General features: G+C 39.2%; 1 protein-coding gene across 18 annotated transcripts in view; it reads right to left on the reverse strand.

The window, feature by feature from the left end:
* Positions 1-19,909, reverse strand: part of Hmbox1 (homeobox containing 1) — a 156,125-nt gene that overhangs the window by 56,065 nt on the left and 80,151 nt on the right. For all 18 annotated transcript variants that reach the window (XR_007229382.3, XM_085698649.2, XM_048421809.3 and 15 more), the window contains exons 5-6: positions 16,712-16,822; positions 4,230-4,383 (exon numbers count right to left, since the gene is read on the reverse strand). Coding sequence is in view for 17 of the 18 variants with exons in the window: in XM_085698649.2 (XP_085554775.1) it covers positions 4,230-4,383; positions 16,712-16,822 (265 nt within the window). In the remaining variant the exon portion in view is untranslated. The remainder of the gene's footprint in view (positions 1-4,229; positions 4,384-16,711; positions 16,823-19,909) is intronic.

Consider the following 19,909-nt stretch of genomic DNA (forward strand, 5'->3'; position numbering starts at 1 on the left):
TATGTTCTTTTCCTACAGACTTGATTATTCTGGGTATTTCTATAAATAGAAATGCCTCTTGTGATAATCAATGTTTCTGGAAGTCACTATTGGAAAACTCATGTGCGTAGGATAGAGAATACAAGAGGACAGCAAAGAAAAAAAGGCAACGTTCAGAATATTAGCATCATGACCGTCTACGGTAAGCACAGTACTCTGATAAGTACTGGGGAAAATACATCCCTGAAATGCCTTGGGTGTGGTAAGGCATAGGAAAGCACACACACACATAGTCTCTGCACATGTGTGCACATGCTATCAGGTATTGGACGGTCTCCTGTCAGTGCTTTGCTTTTCTCAATAAAATGTGAATTAGGTCATGACAAGAGAAAGAGGTTGAGGTGTTTTCAGAGAGAAAACAAGGTGTAAACTAATTTTAAGAGGAAAGGGGGAGGCCAGGAAGGCAGTATGCATGCTTGACAGAACTGAAGAGCTACTTGATGTTCATGACCATGAATTTAAAGTTGGTAAATCAGCAGGGTTTTAAGAGTTGGCTTTGTTTTGTTTTTTTTTCCCCCCTAGCTACATTTAGCTGGGGGAAAACATGAAGAAACTGTGTAAGTTGAAAGATGTAACCAGACATCACCTGTACCCAAGGCTTGAGCTCAAAATAACTTCATGATGGTGCTCCCATTTCTAACGCCATGACAACTTCCTGAGAGTCATGCCAGGTAACTTCATACTTCCTATTAGCCGGAATAGGCTTACTCTGAAAACAAACACTCTCAGCAATAACTGTTCTACTACTGCTTCATATTCATCTCCATAGACTTATCAAGGCCCTACATTCCCAACAATTCACTAGGAGGTTGGGTGAGTGGCTAGAATCAACCCTTGTCTAATTCTGAAGTTCATCTTCCTTTATTCTATCATTACACCCAAATCTTCATCTTATAAACAAGAACTGGAGTCTAGGGATACTGAAAGATTCTTCCATTTTCTAATGGTGCAGACACTGGCTCCTTTGTGAGCACCCTGACCATCTCCTCTTAGGCTCTTGCTGCTACCATTCCCATGCTCAGCCTATAGCTGAGTTATATTATGTCTTTCCTCAAATTCCTTTCTGATAGCTATGCCTTCCATTCATATCTTATTCCTTTGTCTTTTTACTATAATTTACGCCCTTATTACTTAGGCCCAGATTATTCTAACAGCCTCCTAATCTGGCTTCCTATAATATTAAGATGTTCACAGCAGGTAAATTTGTACAAAGATTAATGTTTACACAGAGTTAAAAAGAGATGGGAGAAAAGGCAAGTAACTTCTGCTAGACACCAAGATTCTGGAGGCATAATTAGAGTAAATGTGGTAATAGTTGTGTGACTATAGATACATTCAGGGCTTTAAAATAAACACTTTCAACAAGGGAGCTCTATCTCAATAAAGTTATTTTTTGTTTGTTTATATGTTTTAAGGGCATTTACACTGTATGTGGAGGTCATACGACAACTTTGTGGAGGTGTCTCTCTCCCTCCACCTTTAGGTAGGTTCTGGGGATTGAACTCAGGTGCCAGACTTGCGCAGCAAGTGTTTACCTGCCGAGTCATGCCAATGGCCTTTTGTTTTCCATACTCATTCATCCAGACCATTACTGACAACATTCAGGCTGTTGTCAGTGTTCTGTCAGTATATCTTTGACAGTATATATCCCAGTATAAGTTTCTGGAAACAGGAATGTTGTTGCAAAGGGCAAATCCATTAGTAATGGCTCCTGACACTGCCTAGCTCTCTTCCATGGAAGCTGCTCCATTTTGCATTTCCATAATAATAGATCGGAATGCCATTTCTCTAAAGCCTAATCAAGAGAAAACTTGGCCAAACCTGGTGATTTTTGCCTGTGGGACAGGTGAAGAATGGTATCTCAATGGAGTTTGAATTTGAATCACTCGATTCAAGGTTAGTATCTTGGCTAGGATGCAGTGGTTTATACCTGTAAATTCAGCACCTGGAGGCTGGCATGGGAAGACTGCCATGTGTTGAGGGCTAGCCAGGGCTAAAGTGAGACTGTCTCAAGAAAAACCAATCAAGAATGACAATAACTTTAGGACTTTTGTATGTGCTTAAAAGGCTTCTGCATTATTTCTGTGCCACCCCCTTTAGTACATCTTTCTGTAGAGCTGTTGGCCTTATCTCATTTAGAAATTCTTTACAGATTAAGGGCAACAAAAATTGCAAATATTTTATTCCAATTTATTTTACTACTTTGCTTAGTTTCACCCCAGCAGTTCTTTCCATTTATATCTGTCCATCATTTCCTTTCTGCTTTTTGATTTGGAGGCTCAGTCAGGAAACACCTCTCTCATTTCCAGAAGATTTCTTCTATGAAGAGATAGCCTATGTTTTCTTCTTCTATGTATTATGAATTCACTTCCCTAATTGATTTGAAATTTATCTTCCTGTATGGAGTGAGGAATGGAATAGTATTTACTTTTATTCTATACCAACATATTTGAATAAGGTTTACTTGGTTGGGCTATGTATGTATTTATTCAAACATTCAGTCTAGCCAAAAAGTGTGATACGCTACTCTAAGACCAGGAGATTTCATGCTCCACCTCTGAGAATACAAATCTCCATTTCTGGAGGATGCAGATCATTTAGACAATTGATACTCAGTGCTTTGAAAGGCTTTCAGCATTTCTGAGAACTCAGGCCTGAGCCACACCCACTTTAGCTGTGTCAGGTTATGATGAAATGAAGCCAGAAGAAACTAAGTCCTAAGTGAAGATATTCATTAATTAAAATTGAGACTAAAAGTATGTTAGAACTAAATAGGACCCTTACAAAAAGATAAAATGTTGTATATCTTTTTGTCTAAAATTAGTCCGTGTGATTCATGTATAGATGTTGCTGCCTTGAAAGAACAATTCAGAAGTAAAGGGAAACCTATTCTCTGAGTCCCTGAGGTTCGATTCCTAAAACATACAGAGAATGTAATCCACTGTATTCATGGTCTCAATGTTTAATCCTTTCTCATATTGACTTTATGTAATAAATGCACTTTAATATCTTAATGAAAAATTTAACTGACTCTTATCATCAGTATAATTAGAACCCATTCTAGGCACAAGATAATATCAAAATTTATCATGTACCCAGAGGAAAATATATAATGCTGTGAATAATTTAAGGTAGGCATTATTTTTATTCCCATCTTCTATATGAAAAATCTGAAACAAACTTTCAGAAAGAACCAGACTTCCAGATGAGAGAAAAGAAACAGACTGCAGTCAGATTCCCAGAGCATGAGTCTCCCCTGCTCACTTCAGTCATCAGGAAGAAACAAATTCATGGTTATGAGAGAGAGAGAACTTCACAGCCATGGGTAACTGACAGCCCCACTCTGGCTACCTAGTCACTTCACTTACATCATCTGAACTTCAACACTGTAAAGCTTGTCCTCATTCAGGTAGTGATGTCGATGTACCGGGAAACAGCAATGAAGTAGGCGAAAGAGAGATGGCAAATGTCCTGAATAACATATTGCTGGTACTGACATTTTCATTTTAGAGACAAGGAAGATGCAGTTTTGGTCTCTGACCTGATCAGAGTCTGATCAGGTTTTGGTACTTCTGAATCTTCATCAAGTGTTCTTTCCAGGATGCCACACTGGGGGTCAGATTAGGTAAGAATGACTCTGCTGCCTGTCTGTCCACCTCTCTACCAAGTCAGAGTCCTATAGATAGGTATCACTTATGCAAGGAGTGTGTGTGGAAGGGTACTCAAAGGACAATTAGAATACATACTAAATACAGCAATGTGTTATAAAAATGGGGAAAATGAAACTGCCAAAAAGTGTTAAAACCAGATATGGATCGGGTTTTGTTAAATTTTTAAACCTTTGGAGACCCATCTTTTGAGATCGTCTCCCTGTTGCAGAAAAGTGAGCCTCAGAGCGCTCCTTTACAGTTCAACACTGATGAAAATAAAGACTTCACAGTGTTTTTTCAAAACAATAGAAAGATATACATTTAAAAATATTAACTCTAAAGACTGTTATGCTACCCATGACAAAATTAAATAGTATGTAAGTCAAATAGGCCGATAAACGCTAACCCCAGCTTTGTGAGTTCTCCTATTTCAACAATTCTAAAAGTCTATTACATCCATAGAACTAGAATCTGCACCTCAGATTACTTGTTGGAAATGAAACTGGTCTGGGAAGCGTTTCCCAGCGATAGGAGAAGTACCTTTCCATAACAGCTAGGCACTCCTTTCTCCAGGTAAATCTACTCCCTCGCCGGAGTCGGAAGGTTCCAGGTGTGGCAGAGACTGGAGGAGGTGTTTGTCTCCATTCAGGGTCCTCTATTGGAATAGGGGCAGGTCTCATACTTAACGTAGCCCCTGGAATAAACAAAACATTTTTTAAGCATATATCTTATAATTTAAAAAACATCAGCATTACAAGGATACCATGAAAACAAGACAATGAGGTCTGAGTATAAGCTTCTTGACATTGAGACTTGAAGGCCAATATATTTAATATTTTTATTTTTAAAACCATGATCAAAGAGCTGTAGAGATTGCTTAGTGGTTAAAAGCACTGACTGCTCTTCCAGAGTACATAGGTTCAATTCCCAGCACCTAAATGGCAGCTGACCATCTGCAACTCCAGTTCCAGGGTAGCCAATGCCCTCTTCTGGCCTCTGCAGGCACTCTACACATATGGTTCAGACGTACACACCAGCAAAACACCTATACACATAAGACAAAAATGACCAAAAGGAAAAAACCTGAAACAGTAAAAGCCTACAAAGGTCATCCTAATTGCTACCTTTCCACAGCTCATGTGTCTGTTAGCTCCTTCAATGCATTTCACACAAAGCATGAGACCTATTTCTTCATAAAAAGCACTGGAATTTCCTTGTTGAGCTGTAGAAGGCCGCAACCACACTCTCCACCATAGATGGCGCTGCACCGCCAGGTGAGCTAGAAAGCTCACACGTGTTGGTATTTTTCCACTACTCCCAAGGTATCACCTGGGACTGGGAGCAGTTGACCAATCCAAGAATGACACGTTCCGAAGCAGGGTCTGTTTCCTATATAAGGGATGGGTTCCATCTTATCTGGGTCTCCGCCATGTGGCTTATGCTCTAGCTCCCAAGAGACATAAAGCTTTTCTGCAGAAGGATCCTATGTGTACCGCGTGGTTCTTGCTGGAGAGACGGTAGCGCGGGACATTGAGCCTTTTTTGAAATTCCTACACTAGGCCAGATGTGATGGTACACATCTGTAATCCTACTACTTGGAAGTCAGAGGCAGGAAGATCAGGAGTTAAGGTTAGTCTCAGCTACATGAGACCTTGTTTCAAAAAGAAAGTGTAAAATACAGCAGTAAAGAAAATAAGATGGTATTTCACAAGCTATTAGTGAGCAGGATCCAGGCTCTACAGGCCTACCACCTACCAAGACCATATTGCTCACCTCTGACAGAACAACTTCAATCTGAGAGGGTTAACTAATTTAGACCAGCTATCTTCAAACAGCATCAGCGAGTTATAATTCACTAATTCTTGGCTTATCACATGTCTTTTCCCATGGTTTGTTCTAGACTTGAGGCTAGCCTCAAATCAGAAGCTACACTGTCTCTGGCTTCTATGAACTTAGCTCACAGATGTGCACAGAGCTTGGCATGCTGCCATGGCAAGTCCCTGCCTCCTCTTCCTCATTTACTCCTAGCACTGCTAAATCCATCTTTCCCAAACACAATTATAGTTATATCACTCTTTTGATTAAAGCCTCCAAGAAGTTCCCTTTGACTGTAGTTTAGCAAACTCCTTTTCTTTCTTTCGAGACAAGGAGTAAGGCAGCACACAACTCCTACCTCCATCTCTCAGTGTTGGAAGTATGGGCATGCTTCATCAAGCCCAGCTTATCAAAACTCTTAATATTGTCCTAGAAAGGCAAGTTAGAATTCAAAGGGTTTATGTACATAAGAATACATGTTAATCTCACACAATAAACATGTTTCTTCACGATAGGAACTATTTTCTATCATATCATCAAATAACACCATGGATATACTCTATTTGAATATCCACACACCCTTTCTGAGACAGGGTCATTCTATGTTGCTTAGGCTGGCCTTTAACTCCTGGCCTCACTAGTTTCTCTGGTCTTAGTCTCCCAAGTAGTTGGAACAACAGGTACACAAAAGTGGTCCCAGCTAAACTCCTTTCCTAACGGCAACATCTTTATTTGTATTTTCTTGGATGGAGACCAATGGTTTAAACAATCTAGATTCTCCTTTTAAACATATAGTCTATCTCTCCCTTCTTAGTAAATTTCTTCTTCAAACTGCAAGCTAAAATATCTCATCTCATTTTTAATTTCTTTATTTCCCTCCACATATTATGAAGCCAGTACTACGCAAATTTCATTAATTTTATATTCAAGACAAATCCGGTATAAAATTTTATATAGATAGATAGATAGATAGATAGATAGATAGATAGATAGATAGATGGTTTACAACAGGTCAGCATCATCTCTCACAACCATAACTGCCTAGGGCAGGTCTAAATATGGATCTTCACAATAAGCCATGCCTCCCTGTCATTGTGCTCTTAGACCTGGGCTCATCTATGACATGGAGAAAACCCAAAGCTAGATCACAGGGAGCCCTGCACCTGCTCTCTACATCTCCTAGGTATGCTGGCTCATCTGTGCTTTAAGAAGTAGGATCAACCCCACAAAGTAGCCATATGGAAGTCTGCACAGAATAAAAGCTATCCAACTGATCTCCAGGTGCCTTTGCCATTCTACCTGAGCACCAGACAAAGCAGGAAAAAAGCTACCTTGTACACTACGCCACAATATACATCATATGGATCCTTCTACACCCAGCTGACAGAAATAAATACCCAGACATTCAGTCCCAACAAAGGCATGTTGGTAGTCAGCCCCAAGGGCTCATGAGTCCTTCCTTGCCTCCTGGCAGCTGTGCTCTGTGGGGTGCTTTCCCATTCTGTACTCATGTGTGAGCAACAGCATGTGGCAGTGAGAGCACGTCTCGTCCAGATTGAGACGCTAGGGCATCTTTCTGTGCTTTCTTTCTCAGATCATTTGTTCAAGGGAGGCGTTTCTCGGTGAGAATGGATGATGGGGCTCTTGAGGAACTGCTGTCTCTGGCCATGAGGCAGTAAGGAACAGGGACAGACAATATCCATGTGAGTGGCCTTGCAAGTGGACCACCTAGTTCCAGTGACTGCAGCCCTGGCTGACGGCTTGACTAAAAGCTCATGAGGATGCTGCTCCTGGATTCCTGGTCTATAGAAACAGAAAATAAACCTTTGTTTTGCTAAGCTGAAAAAAATATAGCACGCTTTGTATCACAGCAGATAATTAATACAAGTCATCACAACCATCTCCAGCTGTTATTTCATCATATCCTCCAAACACTAAGCATATTACATATTAAAATGTACCAATTTAGCAGAAAAAATACCTTTAAGATAAAATACCTTACTAATAGTAAAGATAAGCACCTTCTTGTTTACTGCCTATTATCTAACTTTTGTTAGTTTATGGTCCTTTTGTTATTGAGTTATAGATTTTATCTGAGTGGAGATACAACATCAATTACCAGTTATATAGCTGTAATTATTCATTTCTCATTTGCTGTATCTTTAATTATGGTATATATTTTTATTTTAATTTACATGTAGTTAAGTTTGTAAGCTTTCTCCATGCAGTCAATGAGTGTGATTCTTTTGTATGAAGGCCAGTAGGTTTGAATCTCTTCTATTATTACCAGAAAGCTTAAATCTTTTATACTATAGCCAATGGGTTTGAGGAAAGGGCTTGGGGACATAGCAGGTATGTGCTCTGGCTGCTCTTCTAGAGGACCCAGGTTTGATTCCCAGCAGCCACCTGGTGATTCACAACTGTCTATAACTTCAGTTCCAAGAGAACTAATGGGTAGAGGGTTCTGTAGTCTGCAGTCATGACCCAGACGCAGAGGAAGCAAGATGTGACTGCCTGGTTGAATAAGGTACCGAGCCACATGGCTAGCATAGACAAGAATAATGGGTTAATGTACGATGTAAGAAAGAGTTAATAAGAAGAGCCTGAGATACTAGGCCAATCAGTTTATAATTAAAAAAAAAAGAGAGAGAGAGAGAGAACTAAAGACCTTTTCTGGCCTCTGTGGATACCATGCTTGTAAATGGTATACAGACATACATGCAGGCAAAACATTCACATACATACATATATAAATAAATAGATAAATATTTAAAGGTTTGTCAAAATAATCTGGGCCTGATTCAAAGTCTCCAATTTTTCCCAAAGCAAGTAAGGATTACAGCACGGCAAGAGTCTAGGGTAAGAATCTACCTAATTAAAATTATCCAAATTTTGTTCCAGAAAGAAAATGTCCAAAGCAGTCAAAGTACCTAACATCACAGCTAGTCAAGATGAAGGCAGAAACTGAATAGATAAGGCCATGGGTTCTCTTACCCTAGGCTTGATCTGGTGACGGGATGAAGGGATTCAGAGTGGAGAGGATGGGGGAGAAGAGAACAAATCAGTCAGCTCCAGCATGTGCTGCTAGAACTGTGGCATGTTCTTACAGGTAGGCAACGTGGTGCAGGCATGGAAATTAACAGAGAGCAGGACCCTAAGAGGCTGAAGGAGGTAGACAGCCAATGCTGCTCACCTGTTGTTGGGATTTACTGTTAATGGTATCAATCATTTAAAAATATTCTGCATTGTCTAAACTTCCTATAAAAAAGAATTTAGATTAAAATAAAGTTTGTAAGAAAAGAAGAAAACGGAGGGAGGAAAAGAGATAAAACCAAGAGAAGAAAATATTAACATGGTGACTTTGAAAGAAATGAAGACTATTTCTATACAGAAGGCTAAAACTGAGCAATTTTAAACTTGTAACTATTCTTAATTTTAAAATACCACATTGAGGGCCTTTTTTTTTTTCTTGTCCCATTTCTTTTTCAATGTAGCAGTCATTCAAAACAGCACAAGAAGCCAGGAAGGCATTGTAGCTAGTTACCTGTAACCCAGCCTGGGAACTGTAGTTGGGGGTCCCCAGAGCAAGTCAAATAGCAAGATTATCCATATCTGTGCACTCAGGATTTGGCTGAGAGAGTTTGTCTCAGTGAATACAGTGGAAGAGAAACTGAAGATGATTCTTGACATCTAGCCTCAGTGTAGGGTGAAGGGGACAACTGGAGCAGGAAACCAACTGATCACTGTGCACCCTGACTCTGAACTCAGAGCCAGTAAAATAAACACACCCTGGATCTGAGACCTGAGTCAGGGAAAGAAACATTCCTATCCCTGAACCCAGGACTAAAGACATGTGCCCAGACTCTGAAACCAGTGCCAAAGAAACACACTTTGTCCCTAGAATCAGAGCCAGTGTGTGGGGGGGAACAGCCCTGGTACTAAGATTAGAGTCAAAAAGCTAAAAAGGATCAGTGAAAGAAACACAGTTTGGCCATGAAATCAGACCCATCTCTGCCCCTGACCAACTAAACTAACCAATCCCTGAGCAGAGAAAAACTAACCAACTCTTCTCCCTGGGAAAACTCCGCCCCTAAGAAGCACTATAAGCCACTCTGCCTGTTCAGTTAGGGGCCACCATTTATCCCTCCCTGGCAGAGGTGGCCACTCTCCTAGACTCCTCCTTACCAAATAAATCTCTTTCTCAAAAGAGTCTTGGGTGATGATCTTCATTCGCCTGCGCAGAATAGAACCTGGCTGGGACATCCCTTAGCGAACTGAGCTGAAAAACCTTGCTGTAGGGGCTTCCCCTTTAGCAGAGTGTTAGCAAAAGAAGTAACACCTTGGGCCAGAGAAGAAGCAGACAGCTCTGCTAGAACTTTCGTTCCCTTAAGGAAACAGAGCACAGCTCAGCTGTAGCGTTCTCCAGGAGAAGAGCAGGATTGCTATATAATGTGGAGAGACCATCCCCCCACTGCACCCCAGCACCAGGTAGCCTGGCATCCCCATAGTCAGGACACCTGTCCTTCAGGACAGGTTGTCCTATTGCAGCTCTACCCCTCCAGAGCTGTCCTATTATGGCTCTACCCACCCCCAGAGCTGTCCTATTGTGGCTCTAAGTACAGTCTGGCTTCCCAATAAGTCAGGATATCTATAACGCATTTCCCCACACTCAGACTCTCAGGTGCACATATACCCACATACATGTGTACCCCTATACTCTAACACACACACACACACACACACAAGATAAAACGAAAAACAAGAAAAATGGTAAACAAAGCATTCTGGAATAAATACAGATTACTTCTGGAAAGCAAAGTCTATCTACTTTGTTTTGGTTCAGACAGAGAGGGAGCAGTGAATTATACAAGAATATGATGAACATTACTGATTTTGACAGAACAATGCATAGAAACTAGAATGTGGGAATAGTGAGTACAAGCCTTAAAACTTCCCTGTAGTGATATGGGAAATCTGGGCTGGAGAAAAACCCAGGGACTCACTTATGTGTGACTTACTTCTTTATAGTAACAGTTTCGACACTATATCTTAGTTCACATTAAAACAAAATTTTGATTTGGGATGTCCTGCATATGTGTTGTTTTTATTGGTTAATGAATAAAGCTGCTTTGGCCTATGACAGGACAAAATAGCCAGGGTGGAAGGGATACAGAGAGAGAATAGGTGGAGTCAGAGAGACACCATGTAGCTGCTAAAGGAGACAGACAACATGAAGATGCCCCAAGAGGCAAGAAGTAACATACTATGGGATTCAAGGTAAAATATAAAAGAATAGAAATGGGTTAATTTCAGATATAAAAGCTAGCCAATAAGAAGCATGAGCTAACAGGTCAAACAGTGTTGTAATGAATACAGTTTCCATGTAATTGTTTGGTCTGGGCAGCCAGGAACAAACAAGCAGTCTCTGCTTACAAAATGGCACCCAGACATTTGGCAACATACATCCACATAAAACCTAAGAAAGCTTAAGAAAAGGGCTTCTAGGCCTACAAAAATGCAAGCCAAGGGCATCTTCTAGGTAGCCATATTTTTTTCAGATAGGCTCTGTTTGCAAACGGATGTGCGACTCCTTTAGAAATGAGTTTCCTGGTTCACGCTGGTACAAATGGCTCTGGCTCTTTCAGGAGGTCTGATTATGGAACACTTAAATGGGGTTTGTGAGCAGAGTGCTACAACTTGCTTAATGGCAACATAGACCTGCTGTGTCCCTGGAGCTGGGGAAGTGAAAATGTCTCACAGAGGAGGTGAACATACCTATACCATAATGAAAGGCCAATAGAGGCAGAGTCAGCATCCAAGGCTGGGGCAACCACACTGCTAACCATTTTAAAATGCTCCTTGTCAGATAAGGATTTCAGATACACAATAGGACAAATTCAGACATAAAAGGCAACTAAATGAGACACAGTGCGTTTAAAAAATGTATGTAGGTTTGGGAGAGAGGAAAAAGAATACACACAGTTATAAAAAGAAGTAAATGGTTTTAAAAATAAAACAAAATCTTTAGAGACAGTAAAAGTAATATAAAAGAATACAGACAAACATAAAGGAGTAAAGAAAATAAACCACATAAAGATGGAATATACACAGGGAATATGGATTATGTATATTACTGTGTTTTCTTTGAAATTGTTACTGTAGAGAGACATTTGATTCTGGGGGCAGCTAAAGTTAAACCAACATATATGTATCTTGACATCAAAATTTGGGTCTAAAGATATGTTACTTTGGAAAAGAGGTTCTGCTTTTGTTTCCACAGAAGATGAGAGCCTATGGATTCCTTCCAGACTAATGTGGTTTGATGGAACAAGACCCCCCTGTCTCTGTGAATCGTAAAAAAACTTGGTCCAAGAAACAGCACAATGCAGTTTGGAAGAAACAACACATTCCCAAAATGATTGTTTATAAATGTTAGTTTTCATTTAAAGGGGGATAAGATATAGAAATGAATACTTTACATTGGTATGGACTTTGGTTTACTGATACAAATTTAAGGTCAATTTTGTTGTATGTGTATTTCTATTCTTGTTTAAGGTATTATGTTTATACAGCTTATTCAAAACTGTAATGTATAATTAAAAATTATAGATTAATAATCATTTATAATAGTCAAACTTGTAGTCATGTTAGTTAGGTTTTCTAGATATACAGAGATATATTTCAGTTAGATAGATAATCTTCAACACTTCAAAGACCTACAGTTTTAAATGTATTTAAAATATTTAAAAAATGGCATTTAAAATGTTTTAAGAACTTAGACTTTTCTTGACAGTGATATATGCCTGCTTCTGCAGCACTAATTATTTCTGAGAGGTTAATGGGCATTGAAGAAACTTACTATGGAATTTGCCTTAAATGTGACAAGGCTAGCCATTTGGGCAAAAAACTGCTCTTGCTTGGGCTGCTTGATGGTATGACATATGAACTGGATAAGCAGGACCCACAGAAAAGTGGCCGCTGACCTTTCCAAAAGATGGGATGGTCCTTCAGGGTTCCTGCTTCATAAAAGAGACTGTCAGACATCTTGCAGGACACAGAAGAAAGCAACTGATGGACTATGCCATTACAAGGCAGAACAGATCTTCAAATTTTCTGCTTCACGGAAAAGTCTGCTGGATACTATAGGCCTGCAGGTTGAAGATGGATGTCCCAATGTTACAGAAGAACTTTGGGTGACTGTCCAGGCAGCAAGATGTCTCTGGCAATTGGGGGTTGCTTACAATGCACTTCCTGTTTAGTCAGGTAATATTATATCCTTCTGGAGTCTTTGAAGAGTTGAAGACAGATAGTTATTAGATATAAAACTTTACACTCACAAAGATAGATGATAGACTATTTTTCCTTAATTTGCCAAATGTAAATGGGCAAAATACTGTAACTATAATTCTTGCTTGATAACTGTTGTGTATATATAATTTTATTATGTTAAAGTTAAAACTTGCCATTTCAATTAGATAGAAAAGGGGAGATGATGTGGGATGTCCTTCTGTATATGTGTTGCTTTTATTGGTTAATGAATAAAGCTGCTTTGGTCTATGGCAGGGCAAAATAAAGTCAGGCTGGAAGGGATAAAGAGAGTAAGTGGAGTCAGAGAGATGCCATGTAGCTGCTGAATGAGGCAGATGCCTTGGAGTTGACTAAGAAGTAAGATGTAACAAACCATAGGCCTCAAGGTAAAATATAAAATAACAGAAATGGGTTAATTTAAGATGTAAGAGCTAGCCAATAAGAAGCCTGAGCTAATAGGCCAAACAGTGCAATTATTATAGTTCTGTGTGACTACTCGGGTCTGGGCAGCCAGGAATGAACAAGCAATTTCTGCTTACAAAAACCACTTTTATAATTTACTATTAGATTTTAAGGTTTCTGTGAGTGTTCTCCTGTAGATATGATTATCTTGTGTACCGGCTTAGAATTGGACAAGCCTCTGTTAATCAGCTAGTAGAAGAAGGTCATTAGTACTCCTTCCACGGAAATGGAAAATGGGTTCTCCCAAGTCTTTCTCACCTTCTCCCATGTCATACACACATTTCCTGGAGCTCTGGCATGCTACATGCGCAGAATGGGTGTTTTCTTCTGATCTGACATGGACTTCTTGTGTATTATGCATAGGCATCCCATCAGACTGTTTAATGTGAAAAGTCTGAAGGATTAGTGTCTCAAGCCTGCAGGTGCCCCACAAACCCTGTCTGCCATAGCAATGATTGATTCAGGCAAGAGAAGACTGGAGCTTAATTTGAGTAAAGGAATTTTTCTCACAGCAAACACACTGAATTTAAACTCCGTTCTTTAAGAAAACAGGCATTTTCTTGTAAATGTTGTCATAAGAAACAATATAAAGTGCACATGATTGGTTCCCATTAATTTGCTTTATTGAGAAGTCTTATCAGGCTTTAGAATGTGGTAGGAATAACTGATTATGGGTCTATTTATCTGATTATTACATTGTATCTATAGGTATTCGATTATCAGTCAAAGTAACTCTATTTTTTCCTTGCTGAGTTCATGTAAAAAGAACTTTGTAAAAAGAGTCCTTATAAAAAAATCCAAATGGAAAGACAAATATCATATGTACTCACAGATAAGTGGCTTTTGTCTAAAAGAAAAGAAAACCAGCCTACAGTTCACAATCCCAGAGAACCTAGATAACAATGAGGACCCTAAGAGAGATATACATGGATCCAATCTACATGGGAAGTAGAAAAAGACAAGATATCCTGAGTAAATTGGGAGCAGGGTGATCATGGGAGAGGGTAGAGGGGGAAGGGGAAGGCAGGAAGGGGAGCAGAGAAAAATGTATAGCTCAATAAAATCAATAAAAAAATTTTTTTAAAAAAAGAAAAAAAATCCAAATGGATAGGAGGTTGAAAGGAAAATTTCACTCAAGGAATGCAACCAAAAGTCTTGTTAAGGTCAAGAGTAGGCAAAGAATCCACAAATACAGCTGTTTGTTTGCCAGATAGTTCAGTATCAGAGAACAGAAAAGTCAGCTTTTCATTTTGTGGTTTGCCGTAATTTTACATTCTTCTCAGAATGCATGTGAAAACATAATGCTAGCTACATTTCGCATTATGACCTGTCTGCTGGGCTGAGGATAGAGTGTGGTAACAGCAACCACCTCCTAATAAGCCTACCCATAGCTTATTTTCTCTAAACTGCTTCAGATAAGTTGTGGGACCACATCTCAGGAACTGAGCTCTTCTCTTGATACTATAATGTAAACAAATTGATTTTCACATCTCTTTTTCCCTCCTTCCTTCCATTACACATTATATGGAAGGAATATTACACATTTTCCAAACACAGACTACATGGTCTAAAATTCAGAAAGTCAAAGAAGGGTCACAGTTCAATGGTAAATGCCTGCCTTGCATGCACAAGGCCCTGGGTTCAATCCCAAGCACGCACATGTGTGTATGTACATATTCTTTGAATACAGATTATATTGTTTCGTATCTTACATTTTTAACTTCTGAATGCTGTTTCACTGCATGCAAATATAATTCAAACAAAACACACTAAAAATAATTATACAATCCTACAATATTATCCTGTAGAGAATTTAACCAGTTCTCAGTCAGATGATTCCAGTATCTTGCAAAGATGAATGTGAGGTACTCCAAGCAACTATTTAACAGGCAGAGAGAAGAGAACTCATCTTAGGTGCAACACCGTATTTAGAGATAACAGCAACTCTAAAGTACCCGCAGAAGAAGAAATATCATCCTTTGATTTTGCTACTTTAGCCAGGCAGTGGTGGTGCACACCTTTAATCCCAGCCCTAGCATCTCTGTGAGCTGGAGGTCAGCCTGGCCTACAGAGCAAGTTACAGGACAGCCAAGGCTACACAGAGAAACCCTGTCTTGAAAAGATCCCTCCCAAAAAAGTTTATATCATTAAAAAATAAAAAGTTTGGACAATTTAAGAGGCTAGAGAAGCATCCTAATTTGTGACCTAAAACTGATACTGCTTATTAAAAGACAGAGAGGGAGAAAACAGGTATTAAGCTATACAAGGCACCTTTGTAACAGAGAGATGTGATAAAAGACTAACAATTGTGGAAATATTCCTTTTCTTAGGTACAATAATGGAGATTGCAATCTTTATAGGAAACTACCTTGATTATTAGAACATGACACACAAATAAATCTTAACAATTATTGGCAAACAGCAAAATGATCATAATTTTTTTATCCAATAAGGTAACTAAATACCTTGTTGGTCTTTTAAAATGTCTGTGTATCTATAGCACTTCAAAAGAGAAAGTGGGGGAGAACAGATTCTAGAAATTCCTTGTATACATTGATACTTTCTGTTTTGCTTCATCTTACCAGGGCATTTTGGGTTAAGAATGCAATTGTTGAGAAAAACTAACAAAACTTCCCGTATACACACCCTAAAAGTCACTGCTGTGTCTGCAGCTCGGGCTAGCACTGCTGAGTGCAGCCCCTCGCCTGGGGTGCCTGCAGGCTTTATGCAGAGGACTGGAGAAGGCATCTCAATGGCAACAGTGTACTTGAGATGAGGTTCACTATCATCACCTTTGCAACGTGCACCCCAAGACAGCCACTCCCGTGACATCATATTTTTCTTGATCTATCACTTGTTAAAATTATCTTGGGATAAATATTGCCTATTCTTGGCAACTCCAGACAACAAGACTTTCATGATTTTTACCCTTAAGATTTCATTTTATTTTCCAGTCTAGTGCTGTTTCTGGGAGTTATGTGAACAGCTTTACCTTAAAATTTCACAATGCATTTATTACCCAGGTCACAGGCATTAAAGACACAAAACCATTAGTAATGGGCAAAGAATGAACTCAATAAAAATATTAAATACACACCAATTAATATGTTTTTCCAAAAACTGAAAAAAGGTAAATTTTATTTGTGCATCCACAGCTGAAAAGAGAGCCAGCCACTGATACCATTACCATTCTTCCGAACTGTGCCCAGAAAATCTCCTAATCGGGAAGTCAAGAGGTGGCTGAGAGGAGGAAGTGAAGTGGCCTAGGAAACAGAAACCTAAACACAATGACAACCACGCTTTAGGTTTTATAGTTGCCTACTCACATAAAGGAAGACACTAAAGCATGAAACAGTTTCTCTGGACAAATTAGCACATGGATTCAATGAAATAATTATGCTTTTCATTTAGGCACATAAATAAAAAGAAATACTTACCAGGGTTTGTCTTCTCAAGTTGATACCATCGGTAAAATGCTCTTTTCTTCTGTTCACTCAGGTCTGACCCCTGCTGCAACAGCCAATGAGAGATCCGGCTCTGACTGATACCTACAGAAAAGAAAACAGCTTTTGATGGGGCTCTGGAATCAGTCATGTCAATGAGGGCTCTGCTGGTTTTAGTTCCTCAGTGCTGACTCCATATGACTGTGTGAGGAAGCTACAACTTGAAGAAACTCCTTAACACTACCCTGACCACCATGACTAGGACATACGCAGAAATTATCTATAAGAAGTCAAACATTTTGTCAACAAAGACTTTAAAGTGTCTTCTAGAATTAATCTGCAAACTGAGTCTGTAACCAAGAGATATCAAGATGATGCCCAAGTAACACTACTTGTCAGATCTACATTCTACATCTGTTTAAGAATGAGACACTCTAGCAGATATTGTGTGAGAGAAAGATCTAGTCAGCAAGTTTTATTTCTCATTATTGACACTAATAAAAAGATTTAGAGGCTAGGAAGGGAAAGGTCATCGAACACACTGTCTTCAATAAGCTTTCGGGCTACTTGCTAATTCACTGAAGCATCTCAGACCCATCTCCATTAGTAGAGAGGAGCAAGAGTTGGCAGACTTGTGGACTTGGGTTACAGCGTGACCTCTCAAGAAAGTTCAGCAGCTAAAAGCAGTTTCCAGATGACTTCCCTTCAAAACAACAAACTACCCAACAGTAGTTCTCTGCTATTGCTAAGAGTTTCTTGTCAGCGATTACTTAGAGAGGTGGATGATTTGCACATATGAAAGTCAAAAGAATGTTCCAAAACATTCAAGAATCACACACTCATTCTGGTCATTATATTCTTAAAAATCCAATATACAACTGGCAATATCAGAGAAATTTGGGAAGAAAGCAAGCAAGCAAGCAAGCAAGCAAGCAAGCAGGCATTTCCAAAAGATCATCTGGCTATGATAGAGTTTGAAAATTCTCAAAGTCTCCAAAGCAGTGGTTCTCAACCTATGGGTTGCGACATCCAATATCCTGCTTCAGATATTTACATTATGATTCATAATGGTAGCAAAATTACACTTATGAAGTAGCAATGAAATAATTTTATGGTTGGGGGTCACCACAATATGAGGAACTATATTAAAGGGTCACAGTATTAGGAAGGTTGAGAACCACTGCTCCAAAGGGTTAAGATACCTACTGTAGCAACAGGACATCGCCAAACACCACTGTGCCAACAGCAGTCTAAAGCTATGGTGTTCAACAGAATGGAGGGCTACCATGACATTATCAAATGTTAAGTAAAAGCAAGACCTCAGGATTTTTCAGACACTTAGCAACTCCTGTCAGAACTATTGAGAACATGGGAGAAGCTAAAAGGAACATTATGAAGGAAAGTTCTCTGACTAAAAACTTACTTTTCGTCTTAACATTTGTGTGTAGGGTGTGTGTGTGTCCAGTGCACAAGGTCAGAGAACATATGAAAGTCAGTTCTTTTCTATCACTGGGGATTCAGAACTGAACAACACGGGGGTTGTCGGGCTTGGCATCAAGTCCCTTCACCCAGTGAGTCATCTCACTCATCTACCATCTTTCTTTTCCAAAGGACAAGATTTTCTTTTTGAAAATGCTCTCGAGTAATCCCCAGAGATGGTTTCCTATGGTAGAGGGTCCATGCGATGCCGGTTCTGGCAGCTAGTGCTGTTAATTATTCTGGACAATTAAATTAGTGGTGTTTTTTCAGCAAAATCTAGCTTCAGGCACCATGGTATCTTCTTTATACTACTCTTAAAATAAGCATGAAGAAAACGGCTGGGCAGTAGTGCGTATGCCTTTAATCTCAGCACTTGGGAGGCAGAGGAAGACAGAATTCTGTGAGCTCGAGGCCAGTCTGGTCTATGGAGTGAGTTCCAGGACAACCAGGGCTACACAGAGTAACCCTGTCTCCATAAAATCAAAATCCATTTTCTTGATAACCAAATAAAACCATTCAAATGGATTTCCTGCTATTATCACATAGGTAAAAAACAGGGAAGTTAAAAAAAATTGTTAAGAAAAAGTATGAAATCTGTTAGCTTGCTCCAATATTAAATTTTCCTCACATTAGAATACACACAGAATTAACCACAGAGCTCACAAGGTAGAATGTGGCAAGGGTAGCAATAGCCCATCAAAAGGATATCAGTTACAATATATTTATTTTCATTACAAAATATTGCCATGTATTTAAATTTTTTCTTTTCTTTTTTGGTGGTTTTTTGAGACAGGGTTTCTCTGTAGTTTTGGAGCCTGTCCTGGAACTAGCTCTTGTAGACCAGGCTGGCCTTGAACTCACAAAGATCCGTCTGCCTCTGTCTCCCGAGTGCTGGGATTAAAAGCATGCGTCACCACTGCCCAGTTAAATTTAATGTTTTTTAAAAGCTACGAAAAAAAAAATCAAAAACTAAAACTAACTTAGCAACAATGAGCCATTATACTTAGTGTTAGTATGGTCATGGGAATCATACATGGCAGGGCTATTTTGAGAAACAAATTAACAATATCCACGAAAGGTAAATTCTAGATAAACAGCCCATAGAAATGAGTACTTATCCAGCACAAACATACTCAAAAGACATGCACCAGAAGCCTCATAAATGAGCATTACACATAGCATCCCATGGTTCAAAAGCTGAATAGCCATCAGCTGCAGAATGCAAAGATTATGATAGCTGTGTCCTCTACTTCAGACTGCCATAGCACGAGAAAATGATAAACTACTAGTTTATGTACCCATGTGGGCAGACCTCACAGAAACAAAGCTGCCTCCCAAACGCCAGACACAAAAGCCATACACTATACTATCTATAGGGATGCAAATACTGGTAACCATGCAGGAAAAGAAAGGTTGAGAATGAAAGTTTACGTGGCAGCCAGTGATGCTCTTTACTGATATAGAAGGTAGGTGCCTGTACTTTATGAAAGTCACCAAGTTGTCACCTACTGTACGTACTTATATTTTAAAAACATCCCCACAAATTTCTGAAATTTAAAAAGTAGATAAAATATATATTAATATGTATTATACACTTGATACAAATCAGGAAGTACATACTTTTATGAAAATATAATTTTATATGTTATGTATCACATTTATATCTATATAATCAAAAGCTTACAGGCATACATTACAAATCTAAAATTGTAA

Source organism: Myodes glareolus, chromosome 12 (assembly GCF_982192425.1).
Source record: "Myodes glareolus chromosome 12, mMyoGla1.1, whole genome shotgun sequence".
Classification (NCBI taxonomy): Eukaryota; Metazoa; Chordata; class Mammalia; order Rodentia; family Cricetidae; genus Myodes; species Myodes glareolus.